Here is a 27,477-nt window from a genome sequence, read left to right as displayed (position 1 = left end):
AGCTCACCTTTCTGACCTCTGTCACATAGGTGGCGCTCTCACGCTCTGCTCTCTCCAGCGCAGACTCAAGGTGCTGCTTGTCTCTTATCAACTATGAAAGAACAAAATGAAAAATCACTTACATTTAGTGAGTCAACTGATGTAAAGTTCCTAATACAATTGCTGAGAGATGTGTTAAGTGTGTAACTGGACTGACGTTGTCCAACTCCCCGACGTCACTCAGTCTGTCTACATCCTGCTCCAGTGCTGCAACTTTCACACTCATCTAGGAAAGAGAGGGCAGGAGAGTGACCATAAGCACCACACATACTCATTATATAGTGATTAAAAGGGAAATATAAATACAAATTCAGTTTGATTGAATGGTCTTCAGTGTTCACCTCTTTCAGCTCTGTCTGTGACAGATCCAGCTTCACCTTCCATCGAGACTCCTCCTTCTCCACACTGCTCTGGAGACGTTGAAGGATGCCCTCCTGTGGACAGTAGAGGGTATTACAGGTTAGTTTAAAAGACCTCATGACGCCGTTATAGAGTTATCTACAGGACACTGATAGAGCATCACCTCACCGTCTCAGCCAACACTTTCTTGTACGTCTCACAATCTTTCTGTAGAACCTTCTGGGCCTCTTCAGATTCCTTCAGCTTATCAGCCAACACCTGTAAGGAACAGCCCGGGTTACACTTATTTTCACCTCAGTTCTCAGACATTTGAAAACACAACTATTTTTAAAGAAACAGTAAAGGCTGTGACGTCACCTTGGTGTCCTCTGAGCCCTCTGGAGCAGGTTCAGGTGCTGCTTCAGGGGCAGGGTTGGGCTCTGCTGCCGGGGCCTCTTTCACTGCAGTCTCAAACCTCTGAAGCCACTCCTGGTGGTTCTGAGAGAGAACACAGTAGAAAAGATACAAAACTATAGGATATGTGGAAAAGATTAACTTATAATTTAATATCACATCATATGGTCCTCTGTAGTTCAGTTGGTACAGCATGGCACTTGCAATGGCTGTATGGTGGGTTCAATTCTGGAGACCACCCATATACGTCTGCTAAATTGCATATATATATATATATATATATATATATATATATATATACACACACACAGTACCAGTCAAAAGTTAAACAAATCAAACTTTGTCACATGCACTAAAAACAACAAGTCTAGACTTTACCGCGAAATGCTTACTTACAAGCCCTTAACCAACAGTGCAGTTGAAGAATATTTAACATAGACTAAAGTAAAAAGTAATAATAAAACACAATAACGAGGCTATATAGAGGGGGCACCGGTACCGAGTCAGTGTGCGGGGGTACAGGTTAGTTGAGGTAATTTGTACATGTAGGTGGGGGTGAAGTGACTATGCATAGATAATAAACAATGGAAATTGTCTGGTGGCGATTTAATTAATTGTTCAGCAGTCTTGTGCCTTGGGGTAGAAGCTGTTGAGGAGCTTTTTTTGTCCTAGACTTGATGCTCCGGTACCGCTTGCCGTGCGGTAGCATAGAAAACAGTCTATAACTCGGGTGACTGGAGTCTCTGTCAATTTTATGGGCTTTCTTCTGACACCACCTATTATATAGGTCCTGGATGGCAGGAAGCTTGGCCCCAGTGATGTACTGGGCCGCTCTCACTACCCTCTGTAGCGCCTTACCGAGCGGTGCCATACCAGGCAGTGATGCAACTGGCCAGGATGCTCTCGATGGTGCAGCTGTAAAACCTTTTAAGGATCTAAGGTCCCATGCTAAATCTTTTCAGTTTACTGAGGGGGAAAAGGTTTTGTTGTGCCCTCTCACAACTATCTTGGTATGGTTGGATCATTATAGTTTGTTGGTGGTGTGGACACCAAGGAACTTAACTCTCAACCCGCTCCACTACAGCCCCGTCGATGTTAAATGGGGGCCTGTTCAGCCCGCCTTTTCCTGTAGTCCACGATCAGCTCCTTTGTCTTGCTCACATTGAGGGAGAGGTTGTTGTCCTGGCACCACACTGCCAGTTATCTAACCTCCTCCCTAAAGGCCGTCTTATTGTTGTTGGTAATCAGGCCTACCACTGTGCTTTTGTCAGCAAACTTAATGATGGTGTTGGAATTGTGTTTAGCCACACAGTCGTGGGTGAACAGGGAGTACAGGAAGGGACAAAGTACGCACCCCCAGTGTTAAGTATCAGCGTGGCAGACGTGTTGTTGCCTACTCTTACCACCTGGGGGCAGCCCGTCAGGAAGTCCAGGATCCAGTTGCAGAGGGAGGTGTTTAGTCCAAGAGTCCTTAGCTTAGTGATGAGCTTTGTGGGCACTATGGTGTGGAACTCTGAGCTATAGTCAATGAACAGCATTCTCACGTAGGTGTTCCATTTGTCCAGGTGAGAAAGGGCAGTGTGGATTGCAATTGAGATTGCGTCATCTGTGGATCTGTTGGGGCGGTATGCTAATTGGAGTGGGTCTAGGGTGTCCGGGAGGATGCTGTTGATGTGAGCCATGACCAGCTTCTCAAAGCACTTCATGGCTATCGATGTGAGTGCCACGGGGTGGTAATCATTTAGGCAGGTTACCTTCGCTTCTTTGGGCACAGGGACTATGGTGGTCTGTTTGAAACATGTAGGTATTACAGACTCGGTCAGTGAGAGGTTGACAATGTCAGTGAAGACACTTGACAGTTGGTCCATACATGCTTTGAGTACACGTCCTGGTAATCCGTCTGGCCCAGCAGCTTTGTGAATGTTGACCTGTTTCAAGGTTTTGTTCACATCGGCTCCTGAGAGCGTTATCACAGTCATCCAGAACAGCTGGTGTTCTCTCGTACATGCTTCAGTGTTGCTTGCCTCAAAGCGAGCATAAAAAGGCATTTAGCTTGTCAAGTAGGCTTCGCGTCACGGGGAGCTTGCGTCTGGGTTTCCCTTTGTAGTCCCTAACAGTTTTCAAGCCCTGCCACATCCGACAAGCGTCAGAGCCAGTGTAGTACGATTCAATCTTAATCCTGTATTGACGCTTCGCTTGTTTGATGGTTCGTCTGAGGGAATAGCAGGATTTCTTAAGCGTCTGGATTAGTCTGGAAGTCTCCCGCTGGATTCGTCTCCCGCTCCTTGAAAGCGGCAGCTCTAGCCTTTAGCTCGATGCGGATGTTGCCTGTAATCCATGGCTTCTGGTTGGGATATGTACGTACGGTCACTGTGGGGACAACGTCATCGATGCACTTATTGATGAAGCCGATGACTGTGGTTGTGTACACCTCAATGCCATTGGATGAATCCTGGAACATATTCCAGTCTGTGCCAGCATAACAGTCCTGTAGTGTAGCATCCGTGTCATCTGACCACTTCCATATTGAGCGAGTCACTGGTACTTCCTGCTTTAGTTTTCGCTTGTTAGCAGGAATCAGGAGGATAGAATTATGGTCACATTTGCCAAATGGAGGGCGTGGGAGAGCTTTGTATGCATCTCTGTGTGTGGAGTAAAGGTGGTCTAGGATTTTTTTCTCTGGTTGCATGCTGGTAAAAAATGTGGTAAAACTGATTTAAGTTTTCCTGTATTAAAGTCCCCGGCCACTATGAGCGCAGCTTCTGGGTGAGCATTTTCTTCTTTGCTTATGTCCTTATAGAGTTGATTGAGAGCGATCTTAGTGCCAGCTTCGTTCTGTGGTGGTAAATAGACGGCTACGAATAATATAGATGAGAACTCTCTTGGTAGATAGTGTGGTCTACAGCTTATCATAAGATACTCTACCTCAGGCGAGCAATACCTCGAGACTTCTTTAATATTAGACATCACGCACCAGTTATTGACGAATAGACACACACCCCCACCCCTCGTCTTACCAGAGGTAGCGTCTCTGTTCTGCCGGTGCATGGAAAATCCCACTACCTCTATATTGTCCATATCGTCGTCCAGCCACGTCTCAGTGGAACATAAGATGTTACAGTTTTTAATGTCCCATTAGTAGGATAATCTTAATCGTAGGTCATCAATTTTATTTTCCAATGATTGCACGTTAGCAAGAAGAATGGATGGCAGTGGGAGTTTACTCGCTCGCCTACGAATTCTCAGAAGGATGCCCGATCCGCGGCCCCTTTTCCTGCGTCTTTTCTTCACACAAAAGGCGGGATCTGGGCCTGATCCAGTGAAAGCAGGGTATCCCTCTCGTCAGACTCGTTAAAGGAAAAGGTTTCTTCCAGTCCGCGGTGAGTAATCGCTGTTCTGATGTCCAGAATATATTTTCGGTCATAAGTGACGGTAGCAGCAACATTATGTTCACAATAAGTTCAAAAAACAAGTTACACAAAGTGCAAAAAACTAACAAAATAGCACAATTGTTTGGGAGAATGTAAAACGTCAGCCATGTTCTTCAGCGCCATCTTCAGCCTACTCATTCAGGGGTTTTCTTCATTTTTACTATAGTGCAGAATAATAGTGAAGACATCAAAACTGTGAATTAACACATATGGAATCACGTAGTAACCAAAAAAGTGTTAAACAAATCAAAATATATTTTATATTTGAGATTCTTCAAAGTAGCCACCCTTTGCCTGAATGACAGCTTTGCACACTCTTGGCATTCTCTCAACCAGCTTCACCTGGAATACTTTTCCAACAGTCTTGAAGGTGTTCCCACATATGCTGAGCTCTTGTTGGCTGCTTTTTCTCCACTCTGCGGTCCAACTCATCTCAAACTTTCTCAATTGGGTAGAAGTCGGGTGATTGTGGAGGCCATGTCATGGTCATGAAGGTGCACTCCAACACTCCTTCTTGGTCAACTAGCCCTTACACAGCCTGGAGGTGTGTTCTGGGTCATTGTTATGATGAAAAACAAATGGATTGTCCCACTAAGCGCAAACCAGATGGGATGGCGTATCGCTGCAGAATGATGCGGTAGCCATGCTGGTTAAGTGTGCCTTGAATTCAAAATAAATCACTGATAGTGTCACCAGCAAAGCACCCCCACACCTCCTCCTCCACTGAGGGAACCACACATGCGGAGATCATCCGTTCACCTACTCTGTATCTCACAAAGACACAGCGGTTGGAACCAAAACTCTCAAATTTGGACTCATCAGACCAAAGGACAGATTTCCACTGGTCTAATGTCCATTGCTTGTGTTTCTTGGCACAAGCAAGCCTTCTTCTTATTGGTGTCCTTCAGTAGTGGTTTCTTTGCAGAAATTTGACCATGAAGGCCTGATGCACACAGTCTCCTCTGAACAGTTGATGTTGAGATGTGTCTGTTACTTGAACTCTGAGGTGCAGTTAGTTGCCAATTTCTGAGGCTGGTAACTCTGATGAACTTATCCTCTGCAGCAGAGGTAACTCTGGGTCTTCCTTTCCTGTGGCAGTCCTCATGAGAGCCAGTTCCATCATGGTTTTAGCAACTGCACTTGAAGAAACTTTCAAAGTTCTTGAAATTTTCCAGATTTACTGTCGTTACTCTTTGCTTATTTGAGCTGTTCTTGCCTTAATTTGGACTTGTTATTTTAGCAAATAGGGCTAACTTCTATATACCACCCCTACCTTGTCACAGCACAGCTGATTGGCTCAAAAGAAGGAAAGAAATTCCACAAATTAACTTTTAATAAGACACACCTATTAATTGAAATGCATTCCTGGTGACTACCTCGTGAAGCTGGTTGAGAGAATGTCAAGAGTGTGCAAAGCTGTCATCAAGGCAAAGGGTGGCAACTTTGAAGAATCTCATATATATTTTGATTTGTTTAACACTTTTTTGGTTACTAAATTATTGTTATTTAATAGTTTTGATGTCTTCACTATTATTCTCAATGTAGAAAATAGTGTGTCCAAACTTCTGTCTGGTACTGTATATATAATATCTAGATTATATTATGTGAGCACTTACCCGTTCAGTGGGCAGAGGCACGTTCGGAAGCAGTCTGTGCAGAACACCTCGACATTCTGCCTGGGCTATCTCCAGGGCTGTCTGGTTCTCCTGAAGAGGTAAAGGAGGAGGAAAGAGAAGAGAGGACATTCAACATGGACTGCACTCAGGGAACACACACACACACACACTTGGGGAACCTGTACAGTAGTTAGCTGAATAGCTCTGCAGGCAAACATCCAACCTCAAGTCACTACCTCTGCTTGCTTGGTTTCACTCCTCCCATCTCAGAGTACATACAGGAGCATAGCCTCTGACCAGCACATCTCCCTCTCCATGACACTCCAGTGAACAAACTGCTAACATTTACAATGGCTCAATTATTTAGTGTGCGCTCAAAGCAAGTATTCATACGCCCCACTGTTCAGCAGCCACACACAACCACAAAACAAGTTCCTCAAGCTTTAGACCTCACCCTACACAGGTTCAATTATTTCAGATGTTTATCCTCTCAAGGAGGAACATCAAAGTCACTTGTGTTCATATAGTTGCAGCACAGTAATTCCCCTGAGTATCTAACATTCTGTCCAGAGACAGACATCCATAGAGCACCACACATACTTCTGTTATCAGGAACCCGCAAACAAAAACCACAATGTTGGTGCCGTTAAGCACATTAGCCGCACAAGGCTTGAAACTCTCAGAAGGAGAGCGATGTCATGTATAACCCCTCTACCCTCCGATGGAGTGAGTCCTGTAACAGACAGCTGGCACATTCACCTCTCATTAACACATCGTGTTGTAAGGGGAATAGGTTCTACACTACGACATATGCTTTAGATTGTGTACAAGCATGCACTTTCCTGAGCAACAGGTGTCCAGGAACGCCTACATTTTTACTGTACCAAAATGGCCGAGAGCAGCTGCTGGGTAAATCAGTTCACTATGTGCCCTGTCTGCTGTATTGACATGGAGAGGAACGGGGGTGACAGCTTAGGCAAAAATTCCCTGAACCCTCCACAACTGTTTATAGTAAGAGCAATCTGTTAGTCTATGGTTTACTAGTGCATCCCTAAATACATATGGTTAAGCAAAGGTAGGTGTGGCAGGTAGCCTAGTGGTTAGAGCGTTGGACTAGTAACCGAAAGGTTGCAAGATCGAATCCCTGATATGACAAGGTAAAAATATGTCGTTCTGCCCCTGAACAAGGCAGTTAAGCGCATTGAAAATAAGAATTTGTTATTAACTGACAGTTAAGCGCATTGGGCCAGGTACCGGAAGGTCACTGGTTCGAAACCTGAGCCGACTATGTGGAAAAATTTGCAGATGCGCCCTTCAGCAAGACACTTAATCCCAATTGCTCCTGTAAATTAAAAATGTAAGAGGACAAAAAAATCCTTAGGAAACAACTGGGTGGATATAAACAGCAGTTAAGCTGAGGGGCTGTCTGGTTTCTAATGGTTCCATGCAATAAGTTGATAGACGTGTCCACACGGAGTCAAAGTACCCCCGTTGTTGTATAATAAATCACTGATATTCAGTATATGTTTTGTTGTTTCCAAAAATGATTTTACACAAAACAATTATGTTGACTAATTACACATATTCTGGGCATAATTTCTCAAAAAGGCAACTCTGAAAGACCAAATTTATTTTGAAAATCTTATAATCGAATTTCATTAGAGGCTGATTGCTGTAATGATGACAGTATATACACAAAGCAGAATGGAACACATGCTGGATTTGGGAGAGAAAATGAGGAAAGCACATGGCAGGGAGCGAGAGGAGCATCATGAAGACCATGGATCTCAAACTTATTATGACCATCTACAGGAAATCTGGAGTCAGTCACTGCACACTCATTTTCAAATGTCTATTTCTTTACTTTGTATTGGAATTGATGTAGTTAAAATAAATAGTTGTACTGTATGAAACAAAAAGATTGTGTCCTTTAAAAGAGGTCAATGCATTCTAGCGCGGAATAGCAAGCAGAACTCAAGTAGAGCAGTGTTTTTTCTACATAAAAATACATTAGACTCTTTATGAAATTCCTGAGGGGAATAGATTAATGGAGATAAACTGCCAATTATTCAGGGCCAGAATGCAGAGGGAGGGGAGAAATGAGTATGCAGCAGCATGTAGAAATGATGGAGTAATCTCACTGGTCGATTATGGCAATAACTGTTTGGGGATGCATCAGATTTTCAATCTAGAGTGAAGCAGACTGGAAGTGGGATCCGAACCTTGAGGGCCTTGCTGAGTTTCCCCTGAAGCATGGACTCGGTGGCTGCCAGAGCCTCCATAGCGCTCCAGTTTTTCACCCGAAGCTCCTGGTCAGTTTCAGAGAGATATCACTTTCAGTTTAGCCTCAGGGAAAAGTATGCAGTGACCCACAAACACAATTTATATAGGGATGAACAGAGAACCATTAGCAAAAATAAATGTGACTCCTTTTCTTTACGGCTGTCCTGTCCTATCCTATCCTGTTTCGGAGTCTAGGTTTAAAGAAAATCCTCACTGCATTTTACCGTAAACCAGTCTAAGGGTCAAGCTCAACTTAACATGAGTTGGCCATCTAAAGATTGAGTCTTTAGAAGGATCAGACACTAAACTGTATTGTCAAAAACAAACAGTGAAACAGCTCTGATAGTAACACAGTAGAGAGGTCTTTGGCATAGACAAACTGAAATAACGTGAAGAATGAGAGCTGCAACTCACTGCCAAAAAAGTCCAATGAGTCTAGATAGGAAAAGCCAAATCACATAACATAGAGCTAGTCAACAAGGTAGCTGTCTGTCTCTGCAAAACAAGACCATTGTTAAGCCCCAGAGCATTCACACGCACAGACATGCATCCTGACACACAGAAATACAGTCCTTGTAAACATGGCAAAGGACAGAGCAGAGTAGACTGACTGCCCTAACAACTGTACTGTTTGATTGTAGCAAGCCTTAGCCAGCATAAGCATAGAATAGCATATGAACAGCTCTAAAATGTAAATGGTACATGTATCATTGTCTTGAATAGTTTCAATTAGATTAATAAATATTCATAGTCTGCGACAAAATGCAACCTAACAACTTTGTAAAAGGAGTAGAGGGAGATTATGCATGCATAGTGTGACATCACTGAGAGGGTGTGGTTTAGGGGAGCACATTGAGGATGAGGTCTGCAGATGTATCACAGGGCCAGACTGGAGATGTGGACGGTAGGCTGGTAGTGTGGGCTGAGGCAGTAGCAGCACTGTCTGCAGGACAGGACACCTACATTGTTCTTGTTCCTGTGAAGCTCCAAGGACTCCGTCAGCTTAGCCAGCTCTCCCTGGAGATCAGACACCTGCTTCTCCTTCTCTGCCAACCTGGAGGACAGAACACCACCACACATACATTACCAACACTACCACTACCAATCACAACACTGCTGGGTGGCCCCATGCCAAGGGACACCTACTGTATACTGAAGGGAATTCAGTGAAGTATTACAGTGACTCACGCTGTCAGCAGTTCCAGGCTTGGGGCCTCTGTGTGGGTCTGCGAGAAGAAGAAAATAAAAGTAGTTAACTCTCGTTCTTTTTTCTCCCTCTCAGCCAATAAAGGTCACCAATCAACTGTTTCCACCTCTTCCCTCACCTGTTTCTGCTGTAGTTCCTGCACCTTGTCGCTCACCTCCTTGGCCCTTGACTCCAACTCACTCTGTAGTGTCTGGATCTCCTGGTCCTTAGCAGCAAGCCTGGACAAAGACTGTGTTAGTCTATCTTTTCAGAGTACAATGCAGTCGAGTAGGTCAGAGTAGAGGGATAGTACAGTAGACTTACTGTGTCTGTAATTCTAGGAGCTGGTCGCTGGCACTGGTGGTGTCCACAGCCTGCTTCTGTCTCAGCTGCTCCATGTCAGACTGCAGCCCTGCCACCTGCTGCTCCAGAGACTGCAGGGACAACACACACACACATTTACATAAACACCCAGCAGGGAGACACAGCACAATCCAGAACCAAAACTGTAACATTGGGCAAAGTCAAAACACACTACATTCAATGTTTAATTTCACATTTGTTACAAGTTTGGCATTCCAAAATCACATGAATCAAAATGCAGAGTACATTGCTGTATGTCAGAGAGAGAGAGAGAGAGAGAGAGAGAGAGAGAGAGAGAGAGAGAGAGAGAGAGAGATGTACTACTATGAACACACCTCAATGGTCATCCCATTGCTGGAGCCACTCGCCTGTGCTGCCTGTAGGCTCTCCTCCATTGACTTAATCTGCTCATCTTTCTCTTGGATCCTTGAGAAACACAGAATTACAAAACGTATCAAACACAGAACAAATTGTCCATGAATGTGGCAAGAGGTTTCATAGCAGTTGCTAGACAAAAATTGGTATTTTCATTGACTTACTTGCTCTGTAGACCTTCCATTATCAAATCGGATGATGTCTTGAGAGTAGGAAAAGACAAGAGGAAAAAATGTCATGAGAATCCAATGAGGGAACGGGGTTGAGACTATCCAAAATGAAAACACAGCAGATCAGTGTGAGTACTTACCTGCTCAGTAGTCTGAAGAATAAATGCCTCCATATCACGTTTCAGAGCCTTATTCTCTTCTCTTACAGTCTGTGACAGAGAAAGCCATTTGATTTTAAACAACACTTAAAACAATATTTGTCTAAACAACGACCAAAACAGTGATGTCAGGTGGGTCAAGCTTATTCCCGACCCTTGACCCCTACTCACCGTCAATTCCTCCTCCTTATTGGCCACCTCAATCATTCCCATCTTCAGCAGGTCCTCCACAGTCTTGATTTTCTCCTCCCTCTCTTGGACACTGCAGGGGGCACAACACAAAGACAGGGTTATAAGGGTTACAATCATAGCATTGTTTTCAGGTGTGGTATTAATACCACGTTTCTAAATAGAGGCAAGACGACAACATTTTATCTACTTGTAAAACTACCCAGCAATAAGGATAAAATTAGTGCACATTTGATGTAACTAGATAGAATGGGAAGCAGAACAGTCAACTCTCTGGCAGGTTCTAAATTGCTTAAAAATGCTCTCACACACACACCTCTTCTGGAACTGATCCAAGGCCAGCTGAGAAACAGTCTAGATGAGGATAGAAGGAGGGCGAGAAGGAAGGAGAGGAGGGAGGGAGAGAGAAAGGGTGTCAGAGGGTGCGCATACTGAAGGACTGGTAGATCACAGCAGGAGTTCCATCTAAGAAAACAGGCGTGTTTCACTTCTGACCTGTTCAGAAATCTGAGCCTGCAGATTCTGGAGCGCTGCCTTCAGTGACATGTTGTCATTGTGCATGGCCTGTGGAGGCCAGAGAAGCAACATAGAAGGAAAAGAGGGTGAGGGCAGGAGGCCCAGAGTCAACAACATTCATCTCAAATAAAGGAGACATCTTACTATTACGTTGACAGTATGTATGTAGGTCTACAGTAGTATGATAATATCTTTATACTATTGAATTTGTCCAGCTAATTCACTTTGCAAAATGGACAAAAGCGGCCCAGAGGGATGTCATATCTGTTTTATTACTGCATTAGCTAATATGCTTCACGAAGACAGAAATTGCATGTACAGTAAGCCCTTCAAATCAACCCACCGTACTGTGTGCAGCATTCCTGTAGCTCAACACATTCCAGCCGGTCAACAGACCATCATATATAGAGCAGGAGTAATAATGGGGGTTTAGACAGTACTACTGTAGGTACCTGCATGTTAGTTTCCCTGCTGGCGCCACTGCTCCTCTCACTATTCAGGGAGTCCTCCAGACTCTTCCTCTGCAGCTCCTTCTCAGCCAGCCTGGACGCCACACATGACAGGAGTCAGCAACACAACCCATAGGACAGGGAGAAGAGTCAGAGAGGACATTATATGGGACAAATGGACATTCAAGGATCAGGCTAAGCACATGTGCAAGAGGTGTGGGCATTCATTCTAAACTTGCAAAACACTTACAGCTTCTGCAGCTCTTCAAAGTGGGAGACAGTAGTGGCCTGAAAGAGGAGGGAAGACAGTAGTCACAACATACTCACATACCGGTATACAAATAGAAACATATCAACTCTTGTTGATGAACTAAAGGGTGAACAATGCTCGTCCATACCTGAGAGCTCAACTGGGCCTGCAGAGTCTCAATCTGGGCATTGAGGACACTTTTTTCACTCAGGAGATCCTGTCAGGAACAAAGGAGGTTATTTTCAATGCATACCAGAATATCTTTGTGCAAAAAATATAAATATTACAGAAATACTTAAAAATAAGCCTATTGTTTTATCCCCGTTTCTCAACCAAGCCATTTCACAGCTTTTTAATTACCCCTCTCCCTTGTTTCTGAAAGGTTTGAGAGTGTAAAGACGACCTGTCCACACCTGGCACAATAACCACAACATCCAAGTAGAACTGTCAACTGTAAATCCTAGAGAATGTGTTATTGTTATACCCATCACATCTGTCATTACAACCATAAGGGCTGTGTTCCCCTACCTGGACCTGCACTGAGTCTTCAGCCAGGCTGTGCTGGGACACCTCCAGCAGCTGCATCACCTTCAGCTCCACCTGGTCCTTGGACACAATGGTGTCGGTCAGGCTGCTGTGCAGCGTCTGGATCTCCTTGTTCTTGTTGTTCATCTCTGTCTCCACCGCCAGCAGCTGGCTCTGCAGCTCTGAGAGAGGAGCCACACCAGATAAAATCACTTACTGGGTATACAACACAAGCCACTTATACATGTGGTGCTCATGACAATGGTGCTCCAAATTGGCTTATACTATTATACTAGTATTACTTATTAGCAATGGGAGGTTCATTAGCTTGAGTTTAGAAGTCTGTTTCTAGAAACTCTGTGAGCACCTTCTTTAGCAGCATGAAGTTTCTCCCTCTCTGCGTTAACATTGTGGAGGTAATTCTGGAGCTCCTCCCAACCCCGCTTAGCATCCTGCAGTTGAGCCTGGTGACAACGGGACACAACATTTAGCATTTTAACAGTGTACATACACTGACACAACCTCTCACTGTACTGTATTGGTTATGAAAAACACAGGAAAGGCTGACCTGGGTGTGCTTTGCAGGGAAGCAGTGTTTATACTGAGCACAAAGCTTCAAACAGCCCCACTTCCTAAACCAACATATTCTCCACTTCCCTGTTCTATGACACACCACCCAGCCCACCTTAGGATCGACGGACACAGGCCCTCCCGTGGTTACAGTGAGAAACCCTAAACAGTCCAGGTCTCACCATGAAGGTGAGATTCCTTTGTGTTTCATCTCTGTGGGGCAGCCTAGTGAACTATGTGCTGAATAAATAACTAAATAAGATGCCTGTGTTAGGCACGGTCCCTCCCCTGAAAGACAGCACACCTCCAGCTGAGACACGTTCTGCTTGTAGTTGACCTCCAGCGACTTCCTCTGGTGCTCCTCCTGCTGCAGCTTGTTGTTGTTCTCCGTCAGCTCTTTCATCAGACCAGAGTACTCCGAGCGCAGCTGGTTCAGCTCCGACGACTGCCTGCCATACACACCACACCAACTATTACAACCCACACACTCATCAATGCCATGCTTCAAAGACAACTAGTATTTCTTCGATGCGATACAATACCAAACAAGGCAACACTAAACATGTCATTCCCCCAATCAGTGTCATTTTGTAAATTACAGATCTCTATGGCAAGACGCATCATTCACCCAAAATTCGTCAAAATGGGGCCAGTGGTGTATAGCTATGTTATGTGAAGCGCTACACAAATTCAACAGTCACAAGATGGGGACTTCAAATAGGCCTATGGCACATCAAAGGAACTGTGTCCTACTGTTAAGATGGGTTAAATGGAAACTGAAATCTGGACACACTGTAGGTCAATAACCTCTTTCACAGCCTTAATATTAACTCCTGCAGAATTAAGCATTTGTTAGCAATGGGAGGTTCATTAGGTTCATTAGCAATGGACACCTGAAACCCCACCTCTTTAAGGAATACCTAGGATAGGATAAAGTAATCCCTCTCACCCCCCCTTAAAAGATTTAGATGCACTACTGTTCCACTGGATGTCATAAGGTGAATGCACCAATTTGTAAGTCGCTCTGGATAAGAGCGTCTGCTAAATGACTTAAATGTAAATGTAAATTTCTTGGGAGTAAAATGATACACCAAATGTAGGCAAAATTTGGACTTGGGAACAGAAGTGGAGGAATATGATTAATTTATTTCAGCATCTTGAGAGAATGTGAATGCTCAGTTAGATACCATCTGTAGAGGTGCCATCTTTATTAGCATCATAAAAGCTGACAGTATTTCAACCACATGAAATATGCATCGAAGCTAAAATCTTATCAGAAACACGTTGGGTCGTTTTCACAGCTTTCTATTTCCTTACAACCAGTCAAACTGATGTCATTTGGTACATTTTGCACTGAAAATCTTTGGAGTTTTGTTTTTGTTATTGCATTTTCTCCCCGGTCCTTAAACGTCTTTGCTCCACGAAAGAAGCAGAGAATACAGAAAACTTTACCGATGTCAACTAGATAGAATGAATGCTTCAATCGATTTATGACATTCTGGTGAGCAAGGGTTTATTTAGGTTTCTATGGCAACATATAATGACAGAAGAGAAGCTGCATACATCTAACTAGACAAGTTTAATAAAAAAATAGCTTATGAAAATGTTGGAAATTATAAGCAGAAACATATAAAAAAAACAGGCAAAAAAAATCCTGTACCCCGTCAAAAAAATATATTCTGCCCTCTGACTTTAGCCTACAGCGCATTTTCTATATTAGCGGGTTAGGGTTGGTTGCAGGCCTCAGATTTTCACTTTATCACATATAGTTGGGCGTTTGCTGATGGGTTATTAGCAATTTTGGGCGGGTGCGAGTGAACAAATAGCTGACTATGTACAGTTGACTACTACAGCGTCCCCCTTGGGCCAATCAGTGTAATTTTGCAAATGGCTCATCTCTACGGCAAGACGCATTATTCACCCAAGTTTCATAGAATGTGGGCCAGTGGTGTCAGATATCACGTGGGTTAGCTAGACTCATATCCCTGAGCATGGGTGCCAAATTTCATCAGAGTCAAACAGATCAAAGAGATAAACATGTGCCCGTTATAGCGTCACCGTGAGGTCAATATAACTGTTGCATATGTTTAGTCTTGACACTATTTACAACATGTGTACCAAATGTTGTTACAATACGAATATCCATTTATGCATTTATGTGCCAGACCACGCCCACGGCAAAGTTTTATTGGTCAATATTGTTTTAGGTAGTAGTCTGGAAAATATTGTGTTGAGAGACCTTTGTCCATAGATACCACATATGTGATTCAAGACGGCGCCGGTGAAGACGTTTTAAAAACAGATTTTGTACATAATGTTGCTGCTACCGTCTCTTATGATCAAAAATAACTTCTGGACATCAGAACAGCGATTACTCACAATGAACTGGCAGAAGCTTTTTTTTCCTTTAACGAGTCCCGACGAGCCTGACGTGAAGGACATACTGCTTTCCCGGGAACACGCCCAAATCCCTGTCATTTGTGTGAAAAAAAAAGAAAAAAAAAAAAAGAGGACGGAGGTCGGGCTGCCTTCTGAGAATTTGTAGGCGATCGAATAAACCCCACCTGCCTTCCGCTCTACTAACTAACGTGCATTCATTAGAAATAAGCATTCATTAGCATTAAAAACTGTAATATCTTATGCTTCACGGAGTTGTGGCTGAACAACGGCATTATCAAAATATAGCAGGCTGGTTTCTTCTCTGTATCGGCAGGTTTGAACAGCAGTGTCTGGTAAGACAAGGGGTGGAGGACTATGCATACATGTAAAAAAACAGCTGGTGCATGATATCTAAGGAAGTCTCTAGGTTTTGCTCGCCAGAGGTAGAGTATCTCATGATAAACTGTAGACCACACCATTTACCTAGAGAGTTTTCATAGATGTCTATATACCACCACAGACCGATGCTGGCACTAAGACCGCACTCAATGAGCTGTATATCGCCATAAGCAAACAGGAAAATGCTCATCCAGAAGTGGCTCTCCTAGTGGCCGGGGACTTTAATGTAGGGAAACTTAAACCTGTTTCACCAAATTCCAAATCAGGATGTTTAATGTGCAACCAGAAATTTTTTTAAAAAAAAACTCTAGACCACCTTTCCTCCACACACAGAGACGCGTACAAAGCTCTTCCTCACCCTCCATTTGGCAAATAATGACCATAATTCTAACCTCCTGATTTCGGTCAATAAAAAAGTGGGCAGATGAAGCAGATGCTAAGCTACAGGATTGTTTTGCTAGCACAAACTGGAATATGTTCTGGGATTCTTCCGATGGCATTGAGGAGTACACTACATCAGTCACTGGCTTCATCAATAAGTGCATTGATGATGTCGTCCCCACAGTGACCGTACGTACATACACCAACCAGAAGCCATGGATTACAGGCAACATTCGCACTGAGCTAAAGGCTAGAGCTTAGAGCCACTTTCAAGGAGCGGGACTCTAACCCGGAAGCTGATAAGAAATCCTGCTATGCTCTCTGACAAACCATCAAACAGGGAAAGTGTCAACACAGGACTAAGATCGAATCGTACTACACCGGCTCCGATGCCCGTCGGAGGTGGCAGGGCTTGCAAACCATTACAGACTATAAAGTGAAGCACAGCCGAGAGCTGCCCAGTGACACGAGCCTACCAGACGAGTTAGAAGTAATTTATCTTTGCTTCGAGGAAAAAACACTGAAACATGCATGAGAGCACCAGCTGTTCTGGATGACTGCGTGATCAGGCTCTCCGCAGCCGATGTGAGTAAGACCTGGACACCTTTTAAGAATCCTATTCATTGACTACAGCTCAGCGTTCAACACCATATTGCCCTCAAAGCTCATCAATTAGCTAAGGTCCCTGGGAATAAACACCTCCCTCTGCAACTGGATCCTAGACTTCCTGATAGGTCGCCCCCAGGTGGTAAGGGTAGGTAACAGCACATCCGCCATGTTGATACTCAACACAGGGGCCCCTTAGGGGTGCGTGCTCAATCCCCTCCTGTACTCCCTGTTCACCCATGACTGCACAGCCAGGCACGACTCCAACACCTTCATTAAGTTTGCCGATGCCACAACAGTGGTAGGCCTGATCACCGATGAGACTCTCCCTCAACGTGATCAAGACAAAGGAGATGATTGTGGACTACAGGAAAAGGAGGACCGAGCACGCCCCCATTCTCATCGACGGGGCTGTAGTGGAGCAGGTTGAGAGCTTCAAGTACCTTTGTGTCCACATCACCAACAAACTAACATGGTCCAAGCACACCAAGACAGTCGTGAAGAGGGCACGACAAAACCTATTCCCCCTCAGGAGACTGAAAAGATTTGGCATGGGTCCTCAGATCCTCAAAAGGTTCTACAGCTGCTCCATCGAGAGCATCCTGACTGGTTGCATCACTGCCTGGTATGGCAGTGATGCCTTCAGAGGAAGGCCCTAAAAATTGTCAAAGACTCCAGCCACCCTAGTCATAGACTGTTCTCTCTGTTACCGCATGGCAAGTATGGGAGCGCCAGGTCTAGGTCCAAAAGGCTTCTAAACAGCTTCTACCCCCAAGCCATAAGACTCCTGAACATCTAATTAAATGGCTACCCAGACTATTTTCATTGCCCCCCCTTTTACGCCGCTGCTACTCTCTGTTATTATCTATGAAGTTACATGTAGGTAGAGTTATTAAAGTATCTATTACCTTGACTAACCGGTGCCCCCCCCACACACACACATTGACTCTGTACTGGTACCCCTCCCCTGTATAGTCTCGCTGTTATTTTACTGCTGCTCTTTAACGACTTGTTACTTTGATTTCTTATTCTTATTTTTTAAACTGCATTGTTGGTTAGGGGCTTTTAAGTCAGTTTCACTGTAAGATCTACAACTTTTGTGCAGTGCATGTGACTAATACAATTTGATACCAAGATTCACGCAGTTCGGTCCTTCAGTGCCAGAAGAGTAGCGTTTTAAGTGTTTTCCACAAAATTCTAAATGGCCGAAAATTCTTAATGGCAAAATTGCTCCTTGTGAGTAGAGGGACCTATGCACCAAATTTCATGACTCTAGGTCAAACGGGGTGAGCAGCGTGACCTTTCAAAGTTAGCATTTTCAATCTTTTGTTATAGCACCACCATCTGGCCAATCAGTGTACTTTTGTAAATGCAGGATCTCTTTGGCAAGACGCATCATTCACCCAAGTTTAGTCAGAATTAAGCCAGTGCTGTCCGAGGTATTGTGTGCGACTAACGTACGAACGTGGGGGACAACAAAGACCTTAACATTTTACAAACTAGGAGGGCTGGGAAGTGGCTCTCACTTGCTCTCCATCTGGTTGGTGGCAGAGCTGACTGCGTCTCTCAGGATGCCGTTCTCCTGTTGCAGCCTGGCGATCTGACCCTCCAGCTGCTCCCTCAGCTTCTGGAACTACACAGTACAAATCACTGGGAGTCAATTTAACTTAACTAGGCAAGTCAGTTAAGAACAAATTCTTATTTACAATGACGGCCTAGGAACAGTGGGTTAACTGCATTGTTCAGGGGCAGAACGACAGATTTTTACCTTGTCAGCTCGGGGATTTGATCTAGCAACCTTTCGGTTACTGGCCCAACACTCTAACTACTAGGCTACCTGTTGCTCTAACCACCTAACATACAGCATCAGAAACAGTACTCTGTATACTGCCTTAGGACTGATGTCTGAGTATGAAGCATGACAGTAAAAGGGTGATGGTAGTTGAGGTTTGGCCTGTTAAGGTAAAGGTTGTATCAGTGGTGGATGGTGCTCACCTTCATCTGCATGCCCTGAAGCTCTCCCTGGGCTTTAGCCTGCACGACATTCAGCTCCTTCTCCATTGCCCCACGCTGGTCCCTCAGAACTGCCTCCGCTCTCACAGTCTTCTGCTTCTCCTGCTGCAGCTCCTAACAGAGGAAAGGGCAGAAACAGCAGCAGTGAAATGTCACCAAGCCACAGGTAGTTAACCAGTGATGTAGTCAATGGATATGCATTATTGTACCGGTATCTTAGGGTTATCTTATGAGTGTGTGCAGCTGTACCTTGCTGAGCTGCTGGACCTTGTCCTTGGCGATGGAGGCCTCCTCCTGCAGAGTGGTGAGGAGCCTCTCTCTCTCCAGGGATGAGGGGTCAGTCTTCACTGCAGACTTCTGCCAAGCGTCCAGGGCAGAGGGGTTCTTTTCTTTAAGCACAGTAACCACACTCACAGCCTCTGCCTGAGACAGGGCCAGACTTCCCAGGCCCACTAGCAGCTCCTTCAGCTTCACCTCAGAATTCTCTGCAAATATACACACATACAGGTAGAGGATGAATTATGTTATGTGTTGTATGGTAGCTGATGTGTTGAATAAATTAGTGCAGTGTAAATACATTTATAAAATATCCCTGTTCATATGTCAGCTTTAATTAAGTTATAATGCCAGAGAAGCCGGTGTTTGGAGGATATATTGGCACAGGTGTTGTTAATTCATACTATTTCATCCTTCCACAAGATATAGTCCGGACACAAATCTAGGGTTGCTACCCAAGCCGGCTGGTCGTTCGTTCTAATGGTTCGGTTGCTAGAGACACGACCCAGTCGTTCAGTCTTTTTGTTCTGTCTATGGACTCGACCCAATCGTTCATTCAAAATGCTCCATTGCCATACAGGCTGGCAACGTTCTTAAACTTTGCTTGCTAGCTAGCCAACTATGGCTAACTTACAGTCACATCAAATAGTGCAGCCAGAATAACAGCAAAGTAGCTGCATTTGCGTTTGTTTAAGGTGTTTGCTGGTGACATTTATTTGGATACAGCCATAACAAAAGAGCTATGCACAATTTCGCCTGGCATAGAAAATGTGCTTTCTCGTCAGGACACCGTTGTTCAGAGGAGACAGCCAACAACCCAGCTAACACAATCACTTCCAACTGAAGCTGGAAAGATAGCAAACTAGCTGCACCTTGTTTCGTTTGACCTGTTTTCCATTGATAGTTATTTGTATATCCATAAAAATGAAGCTGATTCATGATTCCGACTGGCTGAGAAAAGCTGCCTGGCTGTCTGTCTCATCCCGACTCCTGACACGTTCACAATATTACGGCTGGAGATCGAATTTGAATATTGAAACAATGTTGCAAATGTCGGAGAGGCAGACAGCAGGTTTATACAAATCTCCGCTGTTGAAAACTAAATGTTAGTCTAAAAGAAAAGTTAGATAATATCTAGATGCTTTTTATAATGGAGATCAAGTTGATAAATTGCCTGGCTGGGCTGATGAGACAGTGGATTGCGCAGTCAGATGGAACAGAGTAAATAGCCATTTTAACATCATAAATTTAGCCGGTGGTAACTTGCGGAATAGACACTGGCTGGAATTAAGTTTTATTTTTTTATTTTTTATATATATATTTTTTTAATTTTACCCCTTTTTCTCCCCAATTTCGTGGTATCCAATTGTTGTAGTAGCTACTATCTTGTCTCATCGCTACAACTCCCGTACGGGCTCGGGAGAGACGAAGGTTGAAAGTCATGCGTCCTCCGATACACAACCCAACCAAGCCGACTCTGATGGCACAGCTGGCGCTGCAGTACAGCGCCCTTAACCACTGCGCCACCCGGGAGGCCCTGGAATTAAGTTTTAACCAATCAGCATTCAGGATTAGACACACCCGTTGTATAAACATGGTATAGCAGCTATATGTTAGAGTGTAAGTTTCGCACCTTTGTTGGCCTCGTTCTTCTGTTTCTTGCCACTCCCCTTGGAGGGCGCGTCATCATTGTGGTTGGCAGAAGTCGCAGAGTCAGCCTGGACATCATCCACTGGGGCTGGGGGAGACAGAAGCACATGGTCATATTTGGTGCCAGACACATAAATCAAGATATTGTTGGCCCAAGGATTTCATTTTCAAAAAAAGGCAGATTTAGATATATTCTGCTTTTTGCTAGCAGCGTCAAACAATGTCTCTGAACCTGCTCTGACTTTGATTACACTACAGTAAGTATTCATCATCCTTACCATGCTCAGTCTTCTGCTTCTTGGCAGAGTTTCTTTTCTTGCCACTGGTTGTGGTGGTGTCTGGGGGGGCAGGACCATCCTGTGCTTTGGTTTCCACCAGCACTGGAGCCTCCTTTTTGACTGGAGCTGGAGCCTTCTCCACCTTAATCTCTTCCTCCACTAGACAGGAACGAACAAGAGGACAATTAAGTTTAGGAGATACAACGAAAAAGGATGCCACTATGATAGACACATTTGTGTAGAAGGTATTTTGAGGTTATGGCCATTTTAACAAACTCCCTCCCGCTCCCTACTCATACTGTGCTTTAAATAATCAGATTTGATTCGGGAGGATAGACACTAATGAGTGGCCTCAGGGAAGATGCTAGCCCCGTTTGCAGACGCAGGCAAGTGCCCTGGACACCACACATCCTCATCCTACTAAAGCCACTCTGGCCTTCTACTCACCAGACTCTGTCTTCTGCTTCTTCTCCTTCTTCTTCTTGCCAGAGAGCTGGGGTGGGGTCTGGGCCTGGCATGGGGGCTGGGCCTGGCATGGGGGCTGAGACTGGTGGTCAAGCTGGGGTGAGGGGGGACTGGGTTTAGCCACTGGGGCAGGGGGCTCTGCTTTGCGGCCAGCTGGCTTAGAGCCGTTCACCTCAGGTTCCTCGGCAGGGGGAGCAGCTGCAGCTTTGGCAGCTTTCTTCTCCTTCTTCTTCCTCTCCCTCACCCCTACAGGGGCCTCGGCTGGCACTGCCACAGGGACAGGAACCGGGGTGGGCGGGGCCATAGGGGTAGGCTCCTCCTCCTCAGCGGTGGAGCTGCTCACGGCGTCAGCCATGTCAAAGTCCCGCAGGTCTTCCTCTGACTCTCCTCCTCCCCACCACCTCCTCCGCTACTGCTCTCCTTCTTCTTGCTCTTTTTCTTGTCATTCTTCTTGCGAGTGTCTGGTTTGGAGGGTGGCAGCTTGAGATCTCGTTTCTGCCTGGCTAGCACCTCATCATAAGAGGTCTCCTTCATGAAGAGCCAGAAGAAGAGGAAGATGAGGGCGATGACCAGGGATGGGGCCAGGATTACCAAGTACTGAGAGTCATAGATGTCCAGCGCCATTCTGAAGAGACAGAGCAAGAATGAGTCATGAGTATCATGCACATGATAAGCCAACTGTCAACATAAGACATTTAACAAATGCGTCATAGCTGCAAATAATGCATAGCAAAATAGCTGATCAGTTCATTCCTAAATGTCCTATACCTCTTCTTCGTTGCCACATATTTTAGATGAAAAAGTTGATTCTCACACGGACTAGGTCAATTCCAAACTTCAAGGCCAGTCAGACACTGGCACAGCCCCATCCATGCCAGGGCAGCCCAGTGAAAGGGGAAATGGGGTAACGTGATTTACAAGATGAACAGCTACAGGCGCTTCCAGACATCCCAGATCATTCTGACACGAATAGCTGTGGTGCCAGAACACATTCCACCTCTCCCAGTGCCTCCCTAATAAGAGGACGCTGGCGCTGCTGCTGACACTTCCTCAATACGTTATGGGTTTGATATACTACAGCAAAAATGCTAATGCCTTTTCCACACTGCATACATTTATTGGTAAGAAATATGACAACTCCTGGAGGTTATCTGCAGTCAGAGTGAGACAGCCCTGTGCAGAGGGAATGTGTGTGTGTGAGGGGTAATTAGCATGTATGGAGGACACCTTTGTGTCTTCCCTCACCCATAGTCCTCTCATCTCTGTGATAGGGTCTATTAGACTAGTAGAGTACACTGTCCTAGCCTACAGCCTAACACTTTCTTTACACACAAACACGGTAGACTAGCTACTAAAGTTGGTAATGCTTACAAACAATGTACTTACGAGAAACAATATGCACTGAATTAATCTGTCTACCTTTTATCAAGTCCATAGTGTGTGTATTAGCTAGATGAAAGAAACAAAATGGACACCCTGATGGATTGCACCTCGAGGGTGACATGACACTCTAAACTCAATAGAGGAAGGCTTTGCAAGGGGCAAAAATACACCAACGTGTAAATATTGTCCCAGTGCTGCAGCTGCAGTTTTGTACCAGCCTGTTGAGAGGTGAAAATGCTCTTCTCCTGGCAGGCCCAAGACACAGCAATATGTCGTTGTCAAGCAAGGTAAAGCCTACGCATGTCCCTTAGCATTTACACAGGATGCTGGACATAAACAGTGTACAAAACATTAGAAACACCTGAGCGGTGTTTGAATATCCATACTAACATACTGTATACTACATACTTAATGAGTATATACTACATACAATTAGTTCATTTTAGTATACTGTAAAAGAACGGTATCCTTTCAGTTGTGTGTACTAGTGCTCGCCTGTCTACCAAAAGTTGATGCTGTTGCTATGCAACCTTTTGCTAGCATAACAAATTACTAGCTATACATTTTACGACTTCGGGTGCGTTCTTAAATTCAATCCGGAGTGCCAGAGAGTGCTCAGTGTGCTCTGGGCATTAGTAAATTCAAAGCTTTGTCAGATTGTCCGTTTGTTACTTCAGAGCATTTCGCTCTCAAGAGCGTACACTGAACGCTCTGGCCGAGGAGTAGGGTTGATCTGAGCGTTCTGACCATACAACGGCAGTCAATCACCCAAGCTAACTGGTTTGCTACTACCAGACACAAATGAGAGAACACCTCACTCTGACAAATCAAATACATTTGTATTTGTCACATGCACTGAATACAAAAGGTGTTGGTAGACCTTACAGTGAAATGCTTACTTACAAGCCCTTAACCAACAATGCAGTTTTAAGAAAATACCAACAAAGAAAGTAAGAGATAAGCAGCAGTCGGTTAAGCTGTTTTCATGTTATTCAGAGCGTTGGTGATTGTGCTGCTGGCAACAATTTAATTATGCTTTTTTTGCCGACGTTTACTACCATCGACCATATTCAACAGGTGTTGAGCGTTCGTAGATTCATCAGTTATTATGGTCTCTGGTACACTCAGATAAGAGTGAGCTGAAATCGGAGTAGATAGCCAGAGCGAATTTACGCACCCGAATGTCCATTGCTAACGCACGACTATACTACTTAGCTAAGCTAATTAGGACGGGAATAATCAAGTCAATAAACGTTGGTTAGTTAGTTAGATAGCATATAGTTAATATACAGGTAAATTCGATGTATTAATAGCCAACTAACGTTAGGCAGCTAGCTAACATACCGGTGGTACATACTGCTGTAATGATATTCTATGCGGTTCGTAAGGATAGTGTAGCTAACAAATTGTCAGCCGACATAGCGTCTAAGGTAACTTATTTGAAAAGTCATTACTTTATTACATTGCTCAACATTTTAACATTTGTCATAATTAGTTAAAGCAATGAATTTGTATCCGCTTTTGTTGGACTTCGGCTGCATATTTCCACCGTTTTCTGCAATGTATGTAGTTCTGTCTGAGCTGGTCTTGTAAGGTCGATTTCCTAGGTTAGCTAGCCAGCTATTGTCGTTCTTTTAACGCAACGTAACGTAATCAACACTGCTAGCTAGCCAGCTAGCCCCGAATAGCAGCACAGTAGCACAGTAGAAACTATTACACTCAACGGAACGACTTGATTAGTGTAGTGTCAACAACGCAGACACTGCCAGCTAGCCTACATAGTCAACAACGCAGCCTCTGCCAGCTAGCCTACTTCAGCAGTACTGTATCATTTTAATCATTTTAGTCAATAAGATTCTTGCTACGTAAGCTTAACTTTCTGAACACTCGAGACGTGTAGTCCACTTGTCATTCCAATCTCCTTTGCATTAGCGTAGCCTCTTGTGTAGCCTGTCAACTATGTGTCTGTCTATCCCTGTTCTCTCCTCTCTGCACAGACCATACAAACGCTCCACACCGCGTGGCCGCGGCCACCCTAATCTGGTGGTCCCAGCGCGCACGACCCACGTGGAGTTCCAGGTCTCCGGTAGCCTCTGGAACTGCCGATCTGCGGCCAACAAGGCAGAGTTCATCTCAGCCTATGCCTCCCTCCAGTCCCTCGACTTCTTGGCACTGACGGAAACATGGATCACCACAGACAACACTGCTACTCCTACTGCTCTCTCTTCGTCTGCCCACGTGTTCTCGCACACCCCGAGAGCTTCTGGTCAGCGGGGTGGGGTGGTGGCACCGGGATCCTCATCTCTCCCAAGTGGTCATTCTCTCTTTCTCCCCTTACCCATCTGTCTATCGCCTCCTTTGAATTCCATGCTGTCTTGATGCCTTGATAAGCTCCTTTCCTGAGGACTGCTCACCTCTCACAGTTCTGGGCGACTTTAACCTCCCCACTTCTACCTTTGACTCATTCCTCTCTGCCTCCTTCTTTCCACTCCTCTCCTCTTTTGACCTCACCCTCTCACCTTCCCCCCCTACTCACAAGGCAGGAAATACGCTCGACCTCATCTTTACTAGATGCTGTTATTCCACTAACCTCATTGCAACTCCCCTCCAAGTCTCCGACCACTACCTTGTATCCTTTTCCCTCTCGCTCTCATCCAACACTTCCCACACTGCCCCTACTCGGATGGTATCGCGCCGTCCCAACCTTCGCTCTCTCTCCCCCGCTACTCTTTCCTCTTCCATCCTATCATCTCTTCCCTCTGCTCAAACCTTCTCCAACCTATCTCCTGATTCTGCCTCCTCAACCCTCCTCTCCTCCCTTTCTGCATCCTTTGACTCTCTATGTCCCCTATCCTCCAGGCCGGCTCGGTCCTCCCCTCCCGCTCCGTGGCTCGACGACTCATTGCGAGCTCACAGAACAGGGCTCCGGGCAGCCGAGCGGAAATGGAGGAAAACTCGCCTCCCTGCGGACCTGACATCCTTTCACTCCCTCCTCTCTACATTTTCCTCTTCTCTCTCTGCTGCTAAAGCCACTTTCTACCACTCTAAATTCCAAGCATCTGCCTCTAACCCTAGGAAGCTCTTTGCAACCTTCTCCTCCCTCCTGAATCCTCCTCCCCCTCCCCCCTCCTCCCTCTCTGCAGATGACTTCGTCAACCATTTTGAAAAGAAGGTCGACGACATCCGATCCTCGTTTGCTAAGTCAAACGACACCGCTGGTTCTGCTCACACAGCCCTACCCTGTGCTCTGCTACCCTGTGCTCTGACCTCTTTCTCCCCTCTCTCTCCAGATGAAATCTTGCGTCTTGTGACGGCCGGCCGCCCAACAACCTGCCCGCTTGACCCTATCCCCTCCTCTCTTCTCCAGACCATTTCCGGAGACCTTCTCCCTTACCTCACCTCGCTCATCAACTCATCCCTGACCGCTGGCTACGTCCCTTCCGTCTTCAAGAGAGCGAGAGTTGCACCCCTTCTGAAAAAACCTACACTCGATCCCTCCGATGTCAACAACTACAGACCAGTATCCCTTCTTTCTTTTCTCTCCAAAACTCTTGAACGTGCCGTCCTTGGCCAGCTCTCCCGCTATCTCTCTCAGAATGACCTTCTTGATCCAAATCAGTCAGGTTTCAAGACTAGTCATTCAACTGAGACTGCTCTTCTCTGTATCACGGAGGCGCTCCGCACTGCTAAAGCTAACTCTCTCTCCTCTGCTCTCATCCTTCTAGACCTATCGGCTGCCTTCGATACTGTGAACCATCAGATCCTCCTCTCCACCCTCTCCGAGTTGGGCATCTCCGGCGCGGCCCACGCTTGGATTGCGTCCTACCTGACAGGTCGCTCCTACCAGGTGGCGTGGCGAGAATCCGTCTCCACACCACGTGCTCTCACCACTGGTGTCCCCCAGGGCTCTGTTCTAGGCCCTCTCCTATTCTCGCTATACACCAAGTCACTTGGCGCTGTCATAACCTCACATGGTCTCTCCTATGATTGCTATGCAGACGACACACAATTAATCTTCTCCTTTCCCCCTTCTGATGACCAGGTGGCGAATCGCATCTCTGCATGTCTGGCAGACATATCAGTGTGGATGACGGATCACCACCTCAAGCTGAACCTCGGCAAGACGTAGCTGCTCTTCCTCCCGGGGAAGGACTGCCCGTTCCATGATCTCGCCATCACGGTTGACAACTCCATTGTGTCCTCCTCCCAGAGCGCTAAGAACCTTGGCGTGATCCTGGACAACACCCTGTTGTTCTCAACTAACATCAAGGCGGTGGCCCGTTCCTGTAGGTTCATGCTCTACAACATCCGCAGAGTACGACCCTGCCTCACACAGGAAGCGGCGCAGGTCCTAATCCAGGCACTTGTCATCTCCCGTCTGGATTACTGCAACTCGCTGTTGGCTGGGCTCCCTGCCTGTGCCATTAAACCCCTACAACTCATCCAGAACGCCGCAGCCCGTCTGGTGTTCAACCTTCCCAAGTTCTCTCACGTCACCCCGCTCCTCCGCTCTCTCCACTGGCTTCCAGTTGAAGCTCGCATCCGCTACAAGACCATGGTGCTTGCCTACGGAGCTGTGAGGGAACGGCACCTCAGTACCTCCAGGCTCTGATCAGGCCCTACACCCAAACAAGGGCACTGCGTTCATCCACCTCTGGCCTGCTCGCCTCCCTACCACTGAGGAAGTACAGTTCCCGCTCAGCCCAGTCAAAACTGTTCGCTGCTCTGGCCCCCAATGGTGGAACAAACTCCCTCACGACGCCAGGACAGCGGA

General features: G+C 45.6%; 1 protein-coding gene across 1 annotated transcript in view; it reads right to left on the bottom strand.

Moving 5' to 3' along the window:
* Window positions 1-27,477, bottom strand: part of LOC115146199 (kinectin) — a 52,505-nt gene that overhangs the window by 10,583 nt on the left and 14,445 nt on the right. Inside the window, 30 exon segments of the mRNA XM_029688128.2 lie at window positions 8-91; window positions 197-265; window positions 381-473; window positions 568-657; window positions 757-876; window positions 5,840-5,929; window positions 8,062-8,148; window positions 9,086-9,176; window positions 9,311-9,348; window positions 9,448-9,547; window positions 9,633-9,742; window positions 10,007-10,097; window positions 10,211-10,248; window positions 10,357-10,425; window positions 10,546-10,636; window positions 10,880-10,917; window positions 11,059-11,127; window positions 11,532-11,622; window positions 11,779-11,816; window positions 11,927-11,995; window positions 12,307-12,485; window positions 12,671-12,767; window positions 13,178-13,322; window positions 18,165-18,271; window positions 18,634-18,765; window positions 18,901-19,136; window positions 20,561-20,665; window positions 20,856-21,014; window positions 21,303-21,714; window positions 21,717-21,945. Coding sequence (XP_029543988.2) covers window positions 8-91; window positions 197-265; window positions 381-473; window positions 568-657; window positions 757-876; window positions 5,840-5,929; window positions 8,062-8,148; window positions 9,086-9,176; window positions 9,311-9,348; window positions 9,448-9,547; window positions 9,633-9,742; window positions 10,007-10,097; window positions 10,211-10,248; window positions 10,357-10,425; window positions 10,546-10,636; window positions 10,880-10,917; window positions 11,059-11,127; window positions 11,532-11,622; window positions 11,779-11,816; window positions 11,927-11,995; window positions 12,307-12,485; window positions 12,671-12,767; window positions 13,178-13,322; window positions 18,165-18,271; window positions 18,634-18,765; window positions 18,901-19,136; window positions 20,561-20,665; window positions 20,856-21,014; window positions 21,303-21,714; window positions 21,717-21,944 — 3,366 coding nt within the window. The 5' untranslated portion in view covers window position 21,945.

Source organism: Oncorhynchus nerka, linkage group LG18 (genome assembly GCF_034236695.1).
Source record: "Oncorhynchus nerka isolate Pitt River linkage group LG18, Oner_Uvic_2.0, whole genome shotgun sequence".
Classification (NCBI taxonomy): domain Eukaryota; kingdom Metazoa; phylum Chordata; class Actinopteri; order Salmoniformes; family Salmonidae; genus Oncorhynchus; species Oncorhynchus nerka.
The sequence above is the reverse complement of the archived record's forward strand: the minus strand, read 5'-3'. Positions and strand labels throughout refer to the sequence as shown.